Source organism: Microcaecilia unicolor, chromosome 1 (assembly GCF_901765095.1).
Source record: "Microcaecilia unicolor chromosome 1, aMicUni1.1, whole genome shotgun sequence".
NCBI lineage: Eukaryota > Metazoa > Chordata > Amphibia > Gymnophiona > Siphonopidae > Microcaecilia > Microcaecilia unicolor.
Window position 1 is genome coordinate 250,699,484 of NC_044031.1, and position 23,529 is coordinate 250,723,012.

The 23,529-nt window shown below is 40.1% G+C and overlaps 1 protein-coding gene across 7 annotated transcripts in view; it reads right to left on the reverse strand.

Annotated features, from left to right (window-relative positions):
• LRRFIP2 (LRR binding FLII interacting protein 2) overlaps positions 1-23,529 on the reverse strand; it is a 245,250-nt gene that overhangs the window by 117,645 nt on the left and 104,076 nt on the right. For 4 of the 7 annotated variants that reach the window (XM_030205564.1, XM_030205571.1, XM_030205548.1 and 1 more), the window contains exons 9-14: positions 16,764-16,805; positions 9,118-9,192; positions 2,154-2,201; positions 2,023-2,064; positions 1,469-1,516; positions 1,313-1,366 (exon numbers count right to left, since the gene is read on the reverse strand). The exons of the other annotated variants lie outside the window; for them this stretch is intronic. In XM_030205564.1, the coding sequence (XP_030061424.1) occupies positions 1,313-1,366; positions 1,469-1,516; positions 2,023-2,064; positions 2,154-2,201; positions 9,118-9,192; positions 16,764-16,805 (309 nt within the window). The remainder of the gene's footprint in view (positions 1-1,312; positions 1,367-1,468; positions 1,517-2,022; positions 2,065-2,153; positions 2,202-9,117; positions 9,193-16,763; positions 16,806-23,529) is intronic. 7 annotated transcript variants of the gene reach the window in all.

Here is a 23,529-nt window from a genome sequence, read left to right on the forward strand (position 1 = left end):
TCAGAATTCAAAGTACAGAGGACAAATACTATTGTATGGGACTGCCGATATTGAATATTTGACATGTTCTTACAGTATCCCTTGATGAATTCACTGAGCATCTTTTGGAAGAACGAACCTGCTCTGGGAGGAAGTGACATCATCAGACTGAATGGCTGCTTGAGTTTAGTGCTCCAGAGCGGTGGTGGGTACAAGATGTGAAATATCAGTCAATTGCTGCAGATATTGGCACCCTGCAGCTAGTTGCATCCTTGCGTGCATAGCCCTAAACCAAATGTTGCTGCCTCCTTTTTCCAGTCCACTCGAACCAATATAAACACCACCAATGCAAAGAATCTGATACCTCATGAATATATGACGAAGCTTCTAGCCTTCCTCTTTGTTACCTACCAATAATGTCAAATTCTGCATAAGTGGGGCAGTCTTTGCAACTTCAGTATTACACAAAACTCTTCCAGCAGTATGTTATCAATTTTCAACCTATTCAACTACCTTGGGGTCAATCCTTAGGCTGCTCAGATTTATTAGCAACTTATATATGAGAGAACACCAGAAGCCACACCCCAAATATGAAACAGCAAAATGTACCCACAAGCAAAAAACCTGTGTGACAGTTTTTTGCTTGTAGATACACTTTGCTGTTTCACATTTGGGGTGCAGAAACTATGGGCCCTACTTTAAAGATCAGACGGCGATAACTTCCACAGTTAAGTGTTTTGCTTTTTTACTGTGCACAGTGGTTTTTCTCAATGTATATGCTGCTTTGACTGCTTGTGACTTTTCAGTTTAAGGTGGGTGCCAATTGTGAAGAGAGTTAGAGTTTCCTTCAATTTATGAAGTGCCCGTTTTTTGGGGAACAACAGTTTTTTTCTCCGTAATATAGGAGTTGTTTCTGTTGTTTCTCTTTTGTCAGGATTAGGGAAGAAGCCTGTGATAGAATGCCATATTGAGTGAGAGGTCAATTTGTAGACCCTCCTCGGCAGCTGAGGCTTCATTTCACTTTATAGTTATATTGATAGGCTCTCCTCCATTGGTATTCCAAGCACAATATTGTGTTTTTGTACTTAAAAAAATAAGTCATCTCTTAAACACATTTTCAAAACATGCTCAACTTTATTAACTCTGCTTTGCAATATAGTAAACCTTGCAGTATTTCCTTCCAGTTTTTCTATAAATTAAATATTTTTAAACTTTTCATAAAATATTCCCCATCTCCTTCCATGTACATATCTGTACGCCTTCAACAAGTATTCAATTACTGCAGCTTAGAGAAGTAAGTGCACCAGTGGAAACATGCAAAAGGAGCTCTCACCACAGGGCTGCTGCGTACTGAGCTTGCTCTTGAAGAATGAATGTATTTGGTTGGCTGAAGTTGGCAAGGAAAAGAAATAATATGAGAATGTTTAATAACTACAGTGTTAAATAAAATAGCTTAGAAAAAATAGAAAGGAAAACAGATAAAACTTACACTGCAGGAACTGTATGAGTTATGCATATCACCATCATAAAGAGAAGCCTGAGAAATAGAGTGAACACAATTTCCAAAATCATAGTAAAGAAATTTAATTACTCTTAAACAGCACTCCCGTGTGACATTACTTCTTGAACTACTAAGGTCTGCCATGCAGTTATAAGTATTACTATTACTACAAAATTTGCTTAACTGCCTTGCACAGAGGAACAAAAAAGCAGTGTACAACAATAGTTAAAAATATAGTTATTAAAAGATATAGCTATAATGCCAATATTGCTCTTGGAAATATTAATTTAATTTGTAATTGAATGCACTTTCTTTTCATAAATAGATTTTCTCACCAGTGTCTAGTTACTAATAAAAATAAAACCAGAATTACATTTATAGGGCACAAGTCGCTTTTATCCCACAACTATTAGTGTAGAGATTCTTAAACACCACCAACAGTAATTATTTAAAAATAACCATATTTAATTAAATCAAATCCTGTAATTCATACTGCCAATTATGTTATAGTACTACTTTCCATGCAAATGCAGTATACGAACCAAACTGGCACTTCGTGTCAAACCAGTGTTAGCATTACAAGCCTATGAAGAAAGATATAGTATTTATAATTTTAAATGAAACCAATGAATGAGATCTTAATGATAAAACATACATTTACTAATATACTAACCCGGTAATTCTTAGATGTTGCCAATGGATCACTGTATAGAGATGATGACTATTATGAGAAAAAAAATGATTTCAAGCCTTGTTTACATAAAAGAGAGAAAAAGCATTGAAACCTGCAAATAGGTGGGATAATGTGGGATGCAAATGCAATAAATAATAATGATAATAATAATAAATGAACAGAACTGTAGAAGTCACCTGACTGTGTGGCCGGAGAATAAAACAAGCTCATATTCTAACAAGCAGTGGTGCAGCAGACAAATTCAGCTCATGCTCAGGTACCATAAAGGCACTGTGCTCGAGTTACAGGAAGAAAACTCACTACAACTGCTTCATCGTCTACCAGCCAGAGAGAAGCCGGATATTAGCTAAAGGGACCACTATTTAGCTCTCTATGCCTGCAACTGATTATGTGACCACCTGAGTTTATTGTCTAAGATGAGGTGTTAGAAAGAAAGAAAAATATAAGGCAGGAAACTGGCAACCATGCTTACAACAAAATATGGTCAAAACCCTTTTCAAAAGTCAAAAATCAAACATGACCTTACTTTTAAAACAAAAAATGAAAGGGTCAGATAAATAGTCCAGAGATCAAGAAAACCAAGAAGTACTAAGTGTCCGTTCAGGGCACATGATATATTTTTCCCAGGTGGTCTGGAGGATCTTAAGGAAGGTTATATGAGAGCAAGGCTAATAATTTATTTAAAAATCTGAATACTGTGTTCCTTGGATGATGAAACCAATGTTGATGCAAAAGTTTTATTTCTTTTTAGGTTTAGTGCACTTTCTAAAGGACAAATATAATAGACTTACTGTTAGTCGCACATACTCTGTGTGACAGAAATCTGGTATCTCAGATTGAGTTATTACAGCTAATATGGATAGATCACCTATTTTTATTGTTTGATGTTCAAGGTAATTACGGAAGTGGGGAGCAGATAAGGGAGGCTGTTGTTGGAAATGTGGTAAAGGAAAAGTTAGAAATGAGGATGTTCAGAAAGCAATTTCAGAGCGCTTACATTTACGCCATTTGATATATTGGAGACCTTAGTTGGTAGATAGAATAATATGCTGCAGAGTACCATGGATAGAATGGCCCTGATGACGCTGTTTTGCAAACAAAGAACAGGATTAATCCATTTTTCAATGAGAGAAGGGGAAAACAGGTAATTTGTGATTTGGAGAGGGCTGGAAGAGATTAAGGAGATACTACACTGAAATAACAGTGGATAAAGTTCTTCCAGGAGTTCTAGAACAAGATAAATGAGTTAAAAAAGCAATATTATACAAACAGGATATCAAACATGACTGATGGTGTTCCACAGGGATCCTTACTCTTTATGATACTTATTTTAGTTGTTTGGCTCAGCTGATAAAAGTCTTTTGGTATTAAAAGCTATTTTTATGTATTTCCTTAACTCTGTAGAGGAAATTCACAGGACCTTAGGCAAATGAATGCAGATGTCATACATTGTAGTGACATCAATCAAAGCTAAATATTGAAAACCTGAATTATTATGGGTGCTTCCTGAGCTGGCCACAAAACCTTTACAGAGATTTAATGTTCTGATGAGGCAGGAATTGAACATTTTAGGGATGTCCTTTTATCCTCCAATTTGACATTGGATTTACAGATTGTTCAAAGGTAAAGGAGGACTGGTAAAAGTAAAAGTTAGCTCAATAGTTTAGACAACGGGACTATAATCCAGATGACAGTTCTTAGTCATTTGGACTACTGTAAAACAAAGTTACTCACCTCTAGCAGGTGTTCTTCGAGGACAGCAGGCCAAGTATTCTCACAGCTGGGTGACATCATCCGACAGAGCCCGGTGTCGATGCTGACTAGCAAGATTAATGTAGAATGTTCAAGCAACGTCCCAACATGCATGGGTGCCTTCCCGCCCTACGCACTAGCAAGTCCCTGAATCATGTAAAATAGCTAAAGAACACAACTCCAAGGGTAGGTAAGAGAGTATGTACGAACACTTGGCTTGATGTCCTCGGAGAACACCTTTAGAGTAACTTCACCTTCTCCAAGAACAAGCAGACCAGTTGTATTCTCACAGCTGGGAATCCCTGGCTATCAGGCTCACCAAAAACACAATGCTAGGATAATAGGGACTCAAAATGTTGAGCCCTCAAAGTCAATTAACCTGAAAATATGTACATACTAGTTGTGAAGGTGCAGCCTGGAACTGAAGAAAACCAGCCTATAGGGGTGGAGTTGGATTCTAGACACCAAATTCTTCAGGAATGCCTGTACGAACCGTAGCCTGCTCAAGGCAGTAATGAGATAGGAATATATGAACAGATGCCACGTCTCAGTTATGGAGGCCGCCCTCAAGTGGGCTACCAACACAGCCATGGTTCTGACACTATGACCCTCTAGAGTCAGCCCAGTCTGGGCATAAGAGGAGATGCAATCTTCAAGCCAATTAGAAACCATGCATTTGCCAATGGCTACCCCCATCCTGCTGGGGTCAAAAGAAACAAAAAGCTGGGTGGACTGTCTATGGGCTGTAGTCCACTCCAGAGACAAGGCTAAGGTTTGACTGCAATCTAAGGAATGCAGTACACTTTCACTAGGATGAGCATGTGGTTTCACAAAAAATGTTGGCAGAACAACAGACCGATTAAGATGGACCTTAGGGTGTTTGCAGAGAACTACTCTATTGTGGATCACTTACTAGGGCATGAAGCTCAATGACCGTCACCAAAAACACAACTTTCCAGGTCAAATACTTCAGATGAAAGGAATCAAGTGGAGAAAAAGGAGTTTTCATCAGCTGGGTGAGCACAATGTTAAGATCCTGTGACAATTGGAGGTTTGAGAGGGGGCTTTGTTAATAGCAAACCTCTCATGAAGCAAACAACTAGAGGCTGTACAGAGATGGGCTTACCTCCACACACGGAGATAAGTATTAATTGCATTTCGATGAACACTTACAGAGTTGGTTTTCAAATCAGAGAGGTGCAGGAGGTATTCAAGCAGTTTTTGTGTAGGGCAAGTGAGGGGATCTAAGGTCTTACCCTCACAGCAGATGGCAAACCTCCTCCACTTACATGAGTAACAACTCTTAGTGGAGCATTTCCTGGAAGCCAGCAATATGCAGGAGACTCCCTCCAGGAAATCTAAGGATTCAAAATCTATGCTTTCAATATCCAAGCCATGAGGGCCAGGGATTGGAGGTTGCGATGTAGAAGAGACCCCTCGTTCAGCATGATGACGGTCGGAAAACAGTCCAATTTCCGTGGATCTTTGGAGGATAACTCCAGAAGAAGAGGGAACCAGATCTGCCTTGGCCAGTAAGGTGCGATTAGGATCATAGTTCCCTAGTCTCGGTTTAGTTTAATCAAAGTCTTCTCTGAGAGGTACTGGAAGATACACATATAGAAGACCCTTCCTCCAATCTAAGAGAAAGGCAAAAAGATCCACTGAGGGGGTGCCTCTCAGATGATGTTGTGAGCTATGCTCATGTTGAGAGACCATTAGTGCAGTTGCAAAACCCTGCTCAGTCTGTCCACTAAGCAGCTCTCCTTTCCTACTAGGTATGCAGCTCGGATCATCCCATGAAGGAGGGCCCAATGCCATATCCCTACTGATTCCTGACACAAGAGGTAGGATCCCGTACCTCCCCCACCCCTTGTTCACACAGAACATTACAACCTGGTTGTCTGTTTGAATGAGAATAATTTGGTTCTGTAGCTGATCTCCTTTAGAGCATTTCAAATGGTCTCAGCTTGAGGAGATCAAGGAGACCTGTTTCATGAGCAGACCATGTCCTTTTAGTGTGAAGCCCATCCACATGAGCTCCCTATCCCACGTTAGATGCATCCATTGTTAGCACTTTCTGAGGAGGTGCAATTTGGAATGATAGCCCTACAGATAAATTTGTTCGAATTGTCCACCAGAGAAGGGCATGAGTCAACTCTGGAAGAATCTGGATTGCATCTGCTAGATTCCCAGCTGCAAGAGACAACTGGGAAGCTAGGGTCCACTGGGCCTCTCTCAACTGGAAACGTGTCAAGGGAATGACATGCACTGTTGAGGCCATGTGGCCCACCAATTTCAATATTTGCCGAGCTATGACTAGCTTGCTGCTTTGGACCAGCGAGGTGAGTGTTGTCAAAGTCTCTGCTCTCACCTGTGGAAGAAAAGCTTGAGTCTGCAATGTATTGAGCAGGGCTCCTATGTACTGAAACTGCTGAAGCAGGAGAAGGTGAGACTTGGGGTACTTTATCACAAACCCTAGTTACTCCACCACCTGAATAGTTTGGCGCATTGACTGTCACTCCCTCATGTGACGTGCTCGTGACCAGCCAATCATCCAGATAGAGAAACATATACTCCCAGTCTACACAAATACACTGCAACTATTGCTAGACACTTGGTGAATACCCTGGGAGCTGACGCAAGGCCAAATGGCAGAACGCCATACTCACAGTGGTGTTTCTCTATTTGGAATCTACTTCTTGAGACTGGGAAGTATCTAAATGTGGGTACAGGCATGCTTCAAGTCCACAGAACATAGTTAATCTTTCCTGAATCATGGGGAGAAGGGTGTCCAGGGAAATCATCCTGAACTTTTCTTTGACCAGGAATTTACTCAGGACTCTTAGGTTTAGGATGGGACAAAGGCCTCCAGAGTCCTTGGGCATAAGGAAGTACTTGGAATAGAATCCCTTCCCTTCTTCCTCTGGTAGCACAGGCTCAACTGCACTGACCTGCAAAAGGGCAGAGATTTCCTCTAGACATACATGCTTGTGCCGAGAGATGATGAATGATACTCTTGGTGGACAATTGGTCGTCTTTGACGCCAGTGCAGTGCGTAGACGGACTATCTGAAAAACCCACCAGTCAGAGATTACAAGGGGCCACCTGTGTTGGAATAAATTCAGCCTTCCGGGACAGTTACTTTGAGTGTGACTATGCTCTCCTGGACCCAGTCTGGGACTTCTGGGGAGCCAGCTGGGACTTCTGAGGTTGACTGTCAAGGTCATGAATGCAGGGCCTCTGAGAGTAGTAGGGTCACTGCTTAGGCCCACTCAAAAACCTCCTAGACAAGAAGATTCAGCTGGAGGTTGCTGAAACAGAGTCTGGATGGTATCAGTATATTGCTGCTCAGAGACTTGCGCACCAGCACCTCTACCAAAAGCGGGGAGCACTCCTCCTGGTTCCAGTAGTTCTTGGGTACCAGTGATACTGATGCCCTGGAGCACCCTGCACTGTTCATCGATGAGGACCGATGCTTATGCTTCTTGGACTTCCGCTGATGCTCAGCATCACAGTCCATCAGTGCCAATGAGGATATCAAACCCATACGCGCCTCCGGTCCCAGAGCATACTTTCAGCACCCGATGTCGAGAGAGGTGGAGACCTCCTCAATGCTGGTGAACTCCCAGTGATTGTCAAAGTCTTAACAGCCATTGAAGTCGATGCTTCTGATGCCCATGTCGATGGATTGGCCTTCAAGGAGTCAGAAAGTCTCTCTTGCTGGACCTGCTGCACCTTCTGTGTCCTCAACTGTATTTGCAGACAGAGAGAACAAGAGCTAGACTCATGGTCGGGTCCAAGGCACTCGATGCATCAAGAGTGCAGGTCCGTCACGGAAATCACCCAGTTACACTGGGCACTGTCTGATGAGATTAGGAATATGAAGGATTAGCTAAGAACCATGGCTAATTCTTTTTTAGCAGTGACCCAAGTCTCTGGAACACACTGTCTGATGAGATTAGGAATATGAAGGATTATGTCCCTTTCAAAAATTCTGAAAACATGTTTTTTTTTACTAATTATTGTAAAGAGAAGTGAAAAAATTGTTTTCTGCCAAGTCTTTGTTGGGAACATATGGGTAATGTTAGGTTTAATAATAAATAATTTAGTGAGGTTTGGGTGGGGATGGGGGTACATGTAATGATTTTTTTTTTTTTTTATAACTGTATTCTGTGCTCTACACTATTCAGTCAGTGTTTGCATATAGAGCTGCAAAAGTCTAGTAACACTACAAAAATAAATAGTAGTAGTAGTAACTGAAAACTGTGGAACTAAGTCAAAAATAAATTCAAATTGTCTCCCTAGTATCTCTTATGTACATAGCATTGGTACCACAAGCATTTTTTTTTGTTGCAACTGGTTTGAATTTCATATGGCAAAGAAAAATTATGCAAAAGAGAAATTAACACGTCAGAAGTCATCTAAGATCTGAAACAAGGTCACACCAGCTAGGATAAATTGAAGCAGGGCTTCCAAAACTTGTCTTGGTAATGGTTTAGTTTTCAGGATATCAACAATGAGGAGATGTCCACTACATGCAAAAATTTCTCAAGCATAAAAATTGTGACTATCTTGAAAATCTCACTGGCTGGTGGTCAGCAGAGTAGGTATGCAAAGCTATGAACTAAAAGCACTGAATTAAAATTTATTTTTAAAAATATATCTTTGAAGAGGAAGGGGTAAGGGCCATGCAGAATTAGTGGCTTAAGACTAAAATTCTACATCCACAATATATCTTATATTTTCTAGTAGAACATACATAAAACTGTTTAGAGAGATATGCTTTTTCATGAAGAGATTTGGTGTATGGCTTGCATATCCAAAGTAAAAATTGGAACTGGATTCATATATTATGCAATGATGATTCATATTACCATCAGGCTTTACCGACTACAGAAAACAAATTTACTACAACACATTGAAAGAGTTAGGGCTATGTTTAGTAAGCGGTGCTATGGGCGCGTTAGCATTTTTAAAGAGCATAATGGTGTACACGTGTTATGCGCTAACACGCCCATAGAAATGTATAGGCGTGTTAGTGTTTAACGCACCTTAAATTTACAGGCATGTTAAAAATGCTAACGCACCTTAGTAAACATGCCCCTTAGATTGTAATTCACTAACAATAATCAAACTGTTGGATTAAGTTGGTTATTAGCATGCAATGAAACAAAACACAAAGACGACAGACCCGAGTATGATAGGTAGAGGTTGGTCTGCTATAGTTAAGGCTGTTATAGTTTCTTTTATCGTGGTAAAATCCACTCTGTAAACAAAAAAAAAATAAAATAAAATAAAAATTCTTATAAAACTTTGTTCAAAAAGTCATTTTCAACCTTCACTACAACAAATGTTTTCAAATGCACAAATCCCATTAAAAACAAAAGAAAGAGAATAACTAAGATTCCTATCAGTAGATTCCAAATTGTGGGTTGGGATGCCAAATGGGGATCACATCAGTATATGGTGTCACACAAACAGGGCTGCCCCTCCCCTCTTTCTCTAAACATCTACTGTAACCTATATCCATCTTAAGGTCAGTGAGTGCACACTATCATAAATGACCCTGTGCTGACTGTTGTTACTCTTGATACCACTGTTACTGTTGCTGCCTTCACATTTTGGATATGTGGGGGGGGGGGGGGGGGGGGGGGAGGAGAAGTAGATGAAAGAGAGAGTATGGAAGTGCAAGTCTGTATTTTGTTTTCATCAGTATCTGGGTTAACTGAATTTATAAATATTAAAATGGGGTCAGATTTGATAAAGATTTGGGAAGCACTGCTTTATATAGTAGGCAGAACATTTCTAAATGAATATTTTTTATATTAATTTTCTAATGTCTGATACTATCAACAAGTTCAAGTCCGAAAATGTTATGCTACAATGGCTGGAAACTGTTTACAGATTTAAGGTCTTGTTTTAAAAAAAATGACTCTCTGTATTCTTTGCCTAGTGAAAAAATCTTTACTGAGGTCCCTAATGTGTTAGGAACGTTCAACAGAATAGGTCAAATCTATTTCAATATTCATAACCTGTACTGCTGCACCAAAAACAATTTTAAAAAGGTAGAAATTACAATTACAACTATATTTATATTCCACAATTACTTTCTAGGTTCAATGAAGATTACAATAAGAGAAGTCAATTTAAACTAAGAAACTAAAGAATTCAAGTTCCCTCAAAATTTAGTTGTTTAAGTACTGAGTAAATAAATAGGTTTTCAATTTCTTCCTGAATCTTATATAATTCAATTCTAATCTAATCACATTTGGCAAGGAATTCCAAATTATAGCTGACTGACAGGAGAGTAGCAAAGTAGATACACATTATTTCACCTAAGACAATGAAGGAAAATGAAGTATTAACTGACTTTCAGTGCAGAGACCTTTCCTTGATGAAGGGAATGACAACAGACATGAATGATACTGGTGCTAGACCTTGAATGACATTAAATATTAACACACATAATTTAAACAATATCCACGCTTCTATAGGGAGCCAATACAACTAAGAGGCGTTCTTCTCTCCCATTTTGTGAACTATCAGCCTTGCTGATATATTTCAAAATGCCAATATAATAATTTGGAACACCTCACATAAAAAACATTACAACAGTCAAGATGGCTTATTATAAAAGCTTGAACAACTAACACAAACTGATTGAAAGAAAGGTATTTCCATATTCTTAATTGTCTCAGCTTCCAAAAATTTTGTTGAATTAGCCTATCAAAAGATAACATCAGATTAAGTAACATACCAAGAACCTTCAATCCTGATTCATTCTCCAAATTAAAACTCTTTAAAGAAAGAATAATATTTTTAAGCAGTGGTGTCAATATGCCTAGCGAAATCATTGTAGTCTTTTTTGCATTTAGTTTAGACAGTATGCAGAGGGCCATGTCTCTACAGCGTCCATACAATTCTGAACAGTATTGAAATTGACATCTTACTCTCAAGTGCAATTAAAAGTGTGATGTCTGCATAGATTTAGTAATTTATTTTCAATATGGACAAAAATTAATCTAAGAAACTCGTCATCAGGTTGAACAGAATCAGAGACAGTGGGGAAGTCTGAGGGTCCCCACTGATAATCTCCATGAGTCAGATAAAAGATCCTAATATTTTACTCTATAAGATCTGTTTTCCAATAAATCTTTCAGCCAGGCAGAAATCCTATCAACTATATATATCTCATCCAACATATTCATTAAAATAGTATGATCTATATCATCAAAAGCCACTCAAAGATCGAACTGGAGAATAACAGCTTGTTGTCCTATACTTCAGAGTCTTCTGATGTCATTAACTGAAAGACTAAGCAACAATCCTGTGCTAGAACCCTTTCTGAAACCCAATTGTAATGGGTGTAAAATATTTCAAATAATCCCTTACTTGTACAGCCACTATGGATTCCAAAATCTTCACAAAAATTGGAATATTCGCCACGGGTCTATAATTAAAAATTAGGCTGCTTAGCGATGTGGTTGCAGGCACCCGCATAACCGCAGGCTCCTCCCTAACACCGCCCCCCGTACTACTACTGACCTGCTCACTTTTTATGTGAATGGTCAGAGATATTTAGAAGCCTCTCCTGCCCACTTAAAGTTGCTCTGAATATTGGGCTCAATGTGTAACAGAAAATCTTTTCAGTAAAAAAAGAAACCTATTCTAAATTTATCAAATCTAAAATTAGACCATATTGTCTGCCGCTACTTGAAATTGATGTGGGAAATATACCTGTCCATGGTTGACACGCATTTGTTGCTGTGATGATACCTTCTTGAGTTTTCACTGAATACTGTATTATTGGATTCTCAAGCCCATTTAAGTGTTATTATCATCAGTGGCTGAGATAATTGACATTGACTTCTGAGGCAGGCACGGTTAGTGCCGAAACGGATCATGTCTAGTTTTTTTTATGTGAGAATAAACCTGCTGTTTGGATACACATTTGGTCTACCTCCTACTTCTCCTCTTTTAATACATTACGAGAAATAATCTAAATTTCTATCATCAAATAACTATCAGTTGGTAACAGTGGCATATCCAGACCTCGACGTTGGGGGGGGGGGGGGGGGGGGGGAGGAGGTCCAGAGCCCAAAGTGGGGTGGGGCACATTTTAGGCCACCGCTCCCCCCCCCCCCCCCGCCTCACATAACTTGACTGGCGGGGGTTCCCAACCCCTAACAGCTGAAGCATTTGTCCGGTGCTATTCTCAGTCGCATTGTCTGCCCTGCTCTTCCCCTCACGTCGCGTGCATGCTCATTTTAGTGAAACTGAGCATGCGCGAGTGTCACACATGCTTAGTTTCACTAAAACGAGCAGGCATGTGACATGAGGGGAAGAGCAGGGCAGGCAATGTGGCAGAGAGCCAGAGACCAGCCCTGGACAAACGCTTCAGCTGGTGGGGGTTCGGGATCCCCGCTAACCAAACCAGGGGCACCAGATCAGTATAGTATATATTTTTGGCATTCAATAACTGGTATTTATATACTTTAATTGCCCATTTCTGTAACTCTTAATTCAGTAGTATCCTGTTTTGTTTTCTCCATTGTCTCGCTAACTGTCCACATTCCTGTTTTAATAGTAGAAAATTCTCTTATTGGAGCAATGGAGTCCAAGGTTTTTTTTTATTTACAATGCCCAACCATTTATCTATCATATGCTTCTGAAACTGAGGCATAACTAAGTTCCAAAATTTTCTGTATTAACTTTTCCTCTTGATTTAATACACCTACTCTTGTCTCACAGCAGTAGCATTAGCAAATTTCCAAAACTGGATATGACAGTCTCTCAAGGGACAATCAAACATAGTGAAATTTTCTTATTGCCTTCACCCAATTTGTACCTTTTGAATTACTTTATCCCAAACATCTTAGGCAAGTTTAGACATTTGCTTTAAACTCACTTCAGACAACAGCAACAGAAACAGCTTGATTCTTCATCCAGAGCTATTCAGATCAACTCAACTACTATGAATGGACAGAAGTGGGTACTATTTAACTATGGCCCTTATTAAAGTACTTTTTTGGAAACATAGCTAATATAGGTTTGCTGTGATAGTGAAAACATACACTTTATGGTTTCTTTTTCTTAATTAGTTTCTGGATATTTCTACAATTGCTCTTTCAGGTTAAAAGTGTAAAGTATGCTGTGTAGATCACTGTAACGAACTCCTCTAATGTAAGTTTTAGTTTTTAGAGAGAAGGATGTGGAAAAATGTACAAGGATATGAAGTTCTACTACTTCATGATTAAAACACATTAATTTGAAACATTTCTTGTTACTGGGCTGTATCAAAGTGTAAGCTTACTTGAGGTCCGAACAGGGTACAACAATGTTCATCAATCCTTTTTGTGGCCATGACTCTAGCCAAATAATAAAATTGTGTGACCCCCCTTCCCCCCCACCAAAGATACAGAATATTGATGCACCTATGAAAAGCCCAAACAGGTCACAGCCCAATTTGGGGGTCCCTGCCCACAGTTTAGGAAGCTCTGTTGTACAAGCATCACACTTTTGTTACCACATCTCTAGCTACTAACTTGCAAATTTCAGAAGTTTGAGAAATAAAATTTCATACCCATCTTAAGGAATGGAACTCCACAAATTCCTGCATGCCGTTCTACAAATTCAATTGGTATTTGCATCAGCTGCATAAGCAGCAAACACAGTAGACAAGTAAATCTGTCTTACAGTCTGGTCCTATCTCTTGAATTCCAGGTCAAAGGATAGCGATCCATAAGACATGGACAATCAAATTCAATGAAAAGTAAACAAGATCTCTAGGCTCAGTAGGGGTAATTGCATTTAACTTGCTCAGCTGTTAGGATAAAAGCTGGGCAATACACAGGCATATCTTTTTTTATTATTATTTGTCACTACAGCTCCCTTCACTTCCATCATATGAAACCTCTAAGGCACCTCTGTATTCTCCACCCATACCAACTCTGTTTTGGCAATACTTAAACATTAAACCATTCTGGCACATCCAGTCTGTAACCAAACATATGCAGCTCTGCAACAATAAGAGAGCCTCTGTTGTCTCTGTAATGAGAAAGATCTGAACATCCTCAGCATACATATGAAAAACAAATCCCTACTCTGTTAATATGATAGCCAGTGAATGCATATAGATGTTAAATTGCAGTGTAGATAATGCAGATCCCTGAAGGACTCCTAAACTCACTGCTGTCATTTGAAACAAATGCCATCTGCCAGTAATAGAGTGCCCTCGCCTTAAAGAGTGAACACCATGCGCACATAGTACGCACTGCTTAAGAAGCAGGCACACTATTAACAACATTTGTTGGAAATGAGGAAAATTCCAAAAGGAAACTCTATGAACATTTTCTGGGTGCCCATCCCTACTGCTAATCAAGTTGGTTCATCATCATTCTTAACTATTTGAACCATCTACTCTAAAAACAACTGAAGCTCTCCTTCTCTGCTCACATTCAGCAGATTGCCAAAACCTGTCGTTTTTTTCTCTATAACATCAACAAAATCCATCCATTCCTCTCTGAACACTCTGTTAGAACCCTTACCCACACTCATATCACCTCTCATCTAGATTATTGCAACCTGCTTCTCACCGGCCTCCCGCTTAGCCATCTCTCTCCTCTTCAATCAGTCCAAAACTCTGCTGCACGACTCATCTCCGCCAGTCACTATGCTCACATTAGCCTTCTTCTCAAGTCACTTCACTGGCTCCCCTATCCGTTTCCGCATTCAATTCAAACTTCTCTTATTGACCTAGAAGTGCATTCACTTTGCCACTCCCCAATACCTCTCCACTCTTGTCTCTCCCTACGCCCCCTCTCGGGTACTCTTTTCTGAGGATAAATCTCTCTTGTCTGTCCCCTTCTCTTCTACTGCTAATTCCAGACTCCATTCCTTTTATCTCGCTGCACCTCATGCCTGGAATGGACTTCCCGAGCCTGTACGTCTAGCCCCGTCTTTGGCCATTTTCAAATCCAGGCTAAAAGCCCACCTCTTTAACACTGCTTTTGACCCCTAACCACTACTCACTTGCCCTGTACCCTTTTATCCCCACCTCTCTTTAATTCCCTTACCTCTTAGTTGTTCTATCTGTGTGTTTGTCCTACTTAGATTGTGAGCTCTTTGAGCAGGGACTGTCTTTTCGTGTATGATGTACAGCGCTGCGTATGCCTTGTAGCGCTATAGAAGTGATAAGTAGTAGTAGTAAAGCTAACAACACTGCAAACAAGTTAACAAGAAGTCATGATGAATAGTGTCAAACTCAGAGGCAACACCCAGAAGGACTAACAAGTCCCGCTGCTTCTCCTTATGGCTAAAATGCACATTAGAAACTACCACTAGTAATTTCTGCTATGAGCACCTTGAAACCTGCTCTGATATTTATGGAACTCTTCATATTAAGATAAAATAATACATTCCTTCAGAACTTTAACAATTACCAGCAACCAAATCTATGCATACGGATAAGCAGAGATACACAGGTACGCTCACTCCAACAGATGGGCTAACTTCAGGAAACTGTTGTTAAAACTCTGAGAGAAACTGAATCTTGTTAGACACACAGATCAGTGAATTCAACTTTCTAAGTTTATCTCTGGAAAATTTGGTTCATCACTGATATTTTAGACTCCTAATGCGGGCAACATGCCAAAACAGAGACCATGTCAGGTTCCGATCTTCAATTTTCATTGCCACACCTACTTGTGGATGAATGCATTCCTCTGGCACATCATCACTGATATTTGACAAACATTTACTTTTACATTTAAAACGCACTTCCAAAGGAAATAAGATATATAAACAACTACATATCCTTCCATAAATCTTTAAAAACTTTCCTGTTTAAAAAGTTTCTATCACTGGAAGTCAAACAAACAGTTTTAAATCATGTTACTTTCTTTCTCATTCCATTTACAACCAGGCAATCTCTTAGGACCTCTTTTATCAAACCGTGCTAGCAGTCCCCAGTGCGGTAGTGCCAATAAAGCCCAATCACTTTGAATGGGCTTTAGTCAGCAATACTGCGAGACTTGATAAAAGAGGCCTTTAATCTTGCATTTTGCACTCTAAGGGCCCTGTTTACTAAGCTGCGCTATAGGAGCACTAGCTAAAGCTAGAGACACACACAGGAATATATGGGTGTCTAGCATTTAGTGTGCACTAATTTTAGCTCGCACACCCTAATAAACAAGGCCCTTAATCTTTGTTAACATATTAAGCCACATTGAACTGACCCCTCCGCCCTCCCAAAACAAAAGTGGGATATAAATACCAATAAATAAATAAATAAAGCTGATCTTGTGCATTAATACGCTGTGGGTATGATGCTCAACTGTTTCAATTTAACAAGAATGCTACATGGTTCAAGAAAACTAAAACATAATAGGTCTTGAACCAAATAATGCTTTAAACTAGTTTTAAAAAAATTAACAGATACAAATACTTAGTAGGAAAACATAGCCATTTCCAAACTGGTTACTGTGTTCAGACACATTTACGATTAGAATTAGTGCTGTTGTGGTTAATAAACGATTAATACTGTACATATCACACAGATGTCTACGCCTGAAAAGAATAAGTGTGATTGCTGCAGAGCTATCCTGGGTCATCATGCATTTTTGCCCTGCATTGGCTAGTATATGTTAGCAATGTGAGTGAACTTAATCAACAACATGATATAAACTGACATGATTTGCCAGTAGAAGACCACATCAAAGAAAACATTCATAGCTAGTTGTTATTTATTTAGTAAATAAAGACATATTTCTCAGTACACCCACTACTTTAAAGTGCAAACATATTTTCTTTTAAACACAGCCGTGCATATATACATACAGCTTGTATATTTCTTCTGGATTTATCCTTCATGGCTTCATACTGATAGGATTCCAGAAATCGAAGATACGGTGGAAAATAAGAAAACGAAGATAATTATTTCTTACATATTTACTTCCAATATATCAACAAACATGGAAACAAAATTATAAGATCTATAACATACATGCACAAACACAGCATACTCAGTGGTAGCTGTTATGGAATGGAGCAATCTACCTCTGATGTTATGCCACAAACAGGTTTATTTGGTATTCCAGAAAATTGAGACTGATGAAGGATAAAACGAAAACCATCTATAGACTTATCTATAGAGCAAGATAAAGGGGAAGGGAGGGGAGTATCTAGCAACAAACCTTCTGATCTAGTCAAGCCATTATATATACAGAAGATACACATGTACAGAGTCTGCATCAATAAAATAAGGACTCTTAATTAAGAGGGCATACTATCCTGAAATATGGCTAGCTAAGCAAACAGCAGATAAAAAGCCTGACATCTAAAGGGCCACGTGCCTTGAAGATTTAAACATCAGCCATAGTGAATCATCCAGAATCAGACTGAACTGAAATCCAAATGCAGAAGGAGTGAGTTAAGGAAGGATCCTCACTTTGACAACTCCCTTCAAATGGCCAACATATTAAGTTCCTCGCTGAAAGCACACCCAATCGCTCAACCTCTGCCACAGGAAAAACCACCACCTACATCCTAGAAGAACTCCAGGATAGGCCCTGGACAAGAACTCCCTGAAAGGCTACAATTAAAGGTTATGTCCACTTGCAGGCTTCTGGACTGAAAGAAGTCTCAGCTTTACAGCTGGGCTATGGGAAATCTATTGTTGGCTGTCAGGGTCATCAGTCAGCATATCTAGGCACTGTATGAGGTAATGATAGTTCTCTGCTTGGAGTCCTATCTATCCTTGAAAAAAACCAAATAAATAAAAGATTCACAAAGGATTTTAAGGTAGCAGCGTGCAGAACTGATTGCAAATGATGTCTGGGCTGCCTGCCCTTCACCTTCCCCTCTTTTTTATTCACTAAAGATGCAGTAAGGGCCCCAAGCCTCCGATTATAGTTTTCCTTTATAGGCAGATGGCTGGGATTTGGGGGGGAAGCAAGCAGCCCATGCATCCCCTGGCACCAGTTTCTCATACACTACCTAGACATGCTGGCTGATGTCCCCGACAGCCAAAAATGGATCCCCCTTAGCACAACTGTGAAGCTGAGGCTTCCCTCAACCCACCAGCTTGCTGCACATGGCTGAAGGTTTATAGCTCGCAACTTGAACCTTACATAGCTGCCTTTCCCATTGGTATGCAAGTCTTTCAACTAGTGGAAGCCAGGAGAACTAGTGACCATGACTGCCACTAAATCCTTGGAAATGATAGTGCAAGAACCATGATTAACTGTGGTATCCCCAACTCATAATGGGCCCAAAAGTAAGCCAACCATATCATTTACGTAACAGCTCCAGCCACACTGACACCTTTGCATGAATAGGAATGGTAAGCCAGAACCCTCTCCCGCCCAGGGCTAATCATAGCCCCTGCAGAAGGTTTCCTTCATTTTAACAGGCCACTAGCACAAGCTGCTGTTGCTGAACTCCCTTTGCTGAGCTGCTTTTCTTTTTTCTGTCTTTAAATGATTGCAACTCAACTTTATCCAGAGCAGACAAAATGCTAAACAAAGCCGAGGGAGAGAAAGGGAACGGGGAGGGTCAATCTGGATAGACCTCCAAAGGGCCCCTACTTACCACCTCCAGCAGGGGCCCCATCTGCCCAAATATGATTCAATTTGCAAGGGCTGGGACCTTCAGGTCAAAGCTCTGGCGGGAACCTTCAACCACTCTATCAGGGTAACGGTCCTACGCCAATCCCTGAAAGCTGTCAACCTAAGGGCCACGGATTGAAATCTGTACCCCAGAGACAGAAGCCAAAGGAAAACAAGACAACCCTGCTGCACCTGTCCAAGCTGCAAACACCTGCTGGAGACAAAGAGGCATATTTTCAAAGCACTTTGGGAGGCTAAGTTCCATAGGTTTCTATGGAACTTTGGGAGGCTAAGTGCTTTGAAAATGAGCCTCAAAGAATACTAGCAAGCTCCTGTACTGCACTACCCCTCAGGCAGGTTATGTCATCTCCAGAAATTCTACACATTCTGCCTCCATCTGCTGGTTGTGGGGCATAACCCAATCAGTCTGGACTGGTCTAACGGGATAAGAAACATACGATTTATTTTTCTTTAAGTTGCTTTAACTCAGAGTAGGTTAAAAATCAAAAATATGATTTTAAGCAGTCCCTGAGCAGTGATTTAAATCAAAACCATCTTGTTTAAAACATATTTGCCTTCTTTCTTCTTGCAAACTTAGTTTAAAAGCCTCAGAAGTCCATATGTATATGAAAATTAAATCCACATTAACAGGTCATAGTGCTGAGATGGCACTAGTGGGCATGGTTACTAATATACGAGAAGCTCTGAATGCTGGTATCAGCGCTAGATTTGTTGGCAGCCTTCAACTTGGTGGACCATCTACTTCTTCTTACTGGGCTGCACTCAAGTGGTTTCAGTCCTATTTGCAAGACAGAACTTACCAGGTGCTTCGGGGCACAGAGTATTCTCAGACTTTCTCTCTTCCTAGTGAAGTACCTCAGTGGTCCCTACTAGCATCCATGTTATCTAACACTTTTATGTCACCATTAGCTGCTTTTATTTAATTATTGGGATTGATCCCTTACATATATGCAGATGATATCCAAATATTGGCCACTTTTGATACATGGGATGTTCATATTTCATACTCACTGAGCTCTTATTTCTCTCGAATTGCTCAGTGGTTACAAGACAATAAGATGCAGCTTAATATGCCAAAAAACAAAGGCTTTATTTTTTCTAGAGCTGAGCAATCTATAGACTTAGTGTCTTTATCCATCTGTGGGGTTCAAATTCTGTACAGAGATCAAGGTGCTGGGTGTATTGTTAGAGTCTGGGCAGACATTTTGCCCCCATACGCCCTTTTTGGTATACTCTATTGTGCGTTACAAGCTGACCCTACATTCCTGGATCACATCCAGGGCTGGTGGTTGGGAGGTGGGGATAGTGCTGGGCAGACTTATACGGTCTGTGCCCTGAAAAAGACAGGTACAAATCAAGGTAAGGTATACACAAAAAATGGCAAATGTGAGTTTATCTTGTTGGGCAGACTGGGTGGACCGTGCAGGTCTTTTTCTGCCGTCATCTACTATGTTACTATGTTATCTTTATCAAGACTGTTTTCCAGTGATTACATTGTTATATACCCTTGAGTGATTTCGAGTACAGCCCCCTGATGTAGGCTTTACACGGAACACAGTGCTGTGTCGGGTCCTGAAGAATAAAGGTTTTATTAATTATATTCCTCATCCTGCTGTTTCTTTACGGAAGAGCTCTTCTGATCACACTACTCCTTTCTTTGGTCCCCATACATCTGCAATAGTAAATAAATGCTTCTTTCAGTTGAGGCAGATTCTCTCAGTTCAGCGATTATTGAATAAAGAGGCACTGCGAATTATAATGCATGCCCTTGCTGTTACTAATCTGGACTATTGTAATTCCCTGTTCAGAGGGATCAGACAGAGAGAATACAAAGGGCTCCATTTGGGACAAGGGAACGATCATGATACTCCACTTTTGCAAGCTTAACTGGTTACCAGTCAAGTTATGTATAATTTTTAAAATACTGGTTTCGATATATAAAATTCTCCAGAGTAGCTCCCCACTTTTTCTGGTGCAGTTTTTGTCACTTTATTTATTTATGTACATTTATACTCCACGTTTTTCCCACAGTTTTGCAGGCTCAGAGTGGCTTACAATGCATAGGCTATTGCCAGATCAGAGGAGATACAGTTACAATTAAATTAGAATTAAATCAGATAGAATCAAAGAAACAGAGAAAATAAAAAATAAGGAAAGGTGAAAAGAGTCTAAAAATGGTCCGTAAATATGGTGGTAGGAGGGCCTTCAGGTGACATGTTGAAGCCTAGGAGTAGGCTGAACCTCTTTTGGCTGCCTGTGCTAAACTCCGACGGTTGAGAAGGTTTTGACTCATTGTGATTGAATAGCGGCAATGAGTGAGATGAGAGCGGCCGGACAGGCCAAGTCAAAATAGCAGGCTGCAGAAGGAGTTGAAAGCTGCTCTTCACCGTCCACACCAGCTTCCCAGACGATGGCTGCAGCAACCAGGTGGCGCACTTCTAAAAGGCCCAACGGCCCAGCCGCAACGATCAATGGTTGATGAATGGGTCTGGAGCGAACGGGCGGCAGGCTGAGTGCCTGTTGTTGCAACCAAAATGCAGAAACAGTAGTAAGCAGCCTGGAGAGTAGAAGAGGGAACCAGAGGCAAATGGCAACAGCTGGAGATTGTCAATGCTCAGCTGCACAGCTGACCGCACTCAATGAAGGCGGGGCCCAGGATGCCAACGGGCCCGGCAACAACACCGCAAAGGAATAGGGACATTAGTTCGCCTGGATCAGAGGCTGCCATCTCCCCACAGTACCCGGAACCGGCAAGGCAAGCTAAGACTTCCTTGCAGTCGCTCACGGTACAAACGGCCCGAGCGGGCGACCGCTGTTGGCCGGCGGCAGGCACACGGAAACAGCAGTAACTTGCCGATACGAGCAGCTGGACACAGCCTAACAGGCTTCCCACGGCACTCCGGACCAAGAGAGGCACAGGACCAGCGATGCTAAGCCAATCCGCGGCCAAATACCTGCGGTAAACCCGGGGGCCCTGGGAGCCAACGATTCCCCATCCCACTATGCAGCGGCCATCTTATGCGCCTGCTCAGTCCCTTTGGTCGGCACAGCAGTACCTGTTGGTGGAGCCATCTCCTTACCAAATTCCCCTGGTTTCACTGTGAAATTCTATGTTTAGTATGCTAGGTTCTATGCTGTGGAACCAGCTGCCAGTCTTTTTACAGTTGGAAACTTCTTTGATATCTTTCAAAAAGTTATCGAAAGCACATCTTTTTCAAGAAGCCTTCCATATATATTGCTTGGTCTAGTGTTTTGAGTATTTTATAGCCCTGGCAGTTTGATTGGAATTAGGTACTGGGACCCGGAGGCACGGTAGCTCAGCAAGCTTGTATTCTTTTTCTTCTCTTTCCTTGTAATGGTTGGAATTCCTTTCAGACAATGGTCTTGATTTTATGTATTGACTGTACTCCACTTTTAATGGTTTTCCCTGATCAGTTTATCAAATGTTACTATTTCTGATGATAAGTGCAATTATTTAAGGAATAATAGACTGGAAAGGGGAAAGGTTGATAGTATAAATTATTGTTCTCAGTTTATTCCTTATTTAGAAAAGCCAGATCATCATCTAGATGTCTTATTTTCTAATCGGAAGTTAACAACTCAGAGAATATTAGATGAATTAGCTCCTGAACGTGAGGTTAAAAATTCAAGAAGACTGAAATCTCCGTGGTTTTCTAATGAGTTATTTGAGCTTCAAGTATCGAAGGCTTGAATGTAATTGGAGAAAATCAATAAGTGACTTAGTGAAAGATAACTGGAAAATTGTTCAGTCTGAATATAAAAAAGGCTTAAATTTAGCTTGAAGAAGGTATTATTCTAAGTTAGTTGGGATTTAATTACCTAATTTAAGGAAACTATTTGGTCTGTTTCATGAAAATGTATATTATCTAATTCTTCTATTCAGCCGTCTGCAGAGGCATTGGCAGGCTATTTCTGGTTTGCTATGGATTTAACTAAAATTCCTCAGACTATCATGGATAATAATGGATTTCAATTTAAGATAGAAAAAACTTCTAAAGTTTTGGGAATGATATTAGATTCGCCTTTGTCAATGGAGCCACAAATTAATTGTTTGATCATAAAAGCTTATTTTAAGCTAAAGCAATTCAGTTTATTAAGATCTTATTTCTTAGTAGAATATTTTAAGTTTATTGTATAGTTAACAATTTTACCATTATTGGATTATGGTAATTCAGTCTACTCAAGTCTTACTGTTAAACAACTTTCAGTTGAGTCAGAATTCAGCTGCTAGGCTATTATTTTTAAAAACTAGGTTAGATTAATGTGTGTCTTTATTGGGTGAATTACATTAGTTACCTGTGAAGTCCCGGGTCATTTTAAAAATACTTTGTTTAGTATTCAAGTTTCTGGAAGGTGTGTGCCCTGAAACCGGTCCTCGGTTGGTGACTGCGTTAAGATCTAAGATGACCTCTAGGAGGTGCAATTATTTATTACTAGCTTTCCTTCAGTTAAATCTTTACATTTTAGGGCTACCTTCTCACAATCTTTTTTCTTCTTGGCGGCTTGTTATTGGAATGATCTTCCACTTGAATTACACCTGATTTGGAATTATTTCTTGTTATTTCATAAAGCTTTGAAAACTTGTTTACTAGACTGGATGGGTTTTAATTTAAATTTTTTATATTTTTCTTCTTTTGGGTTTATTGTATTTTCCTGATGTTTTGTTGTCAATTTCTTTATTGTCTGTAACTCGCCTTGAATCTAATATGTGAGAGTTGGCAAAAGATAAATCCTTGATAACATAAATATAAACTGAACCTAAAACTAAAATTTAAGGAGATATTATGTCATACCTGATATTTTCTTTTCTTTAGTCAGCAACATTGTTCTCAACCAATGGGGATGTCATCCCTTTCTACCAGCAGATGGAGGCAGAGAAAACTGAATTCTACCAATGATATCACTGTATAAGATGCAGTGCTCCCTGAACAACCCAGTATGCATCTGCCCAAGCA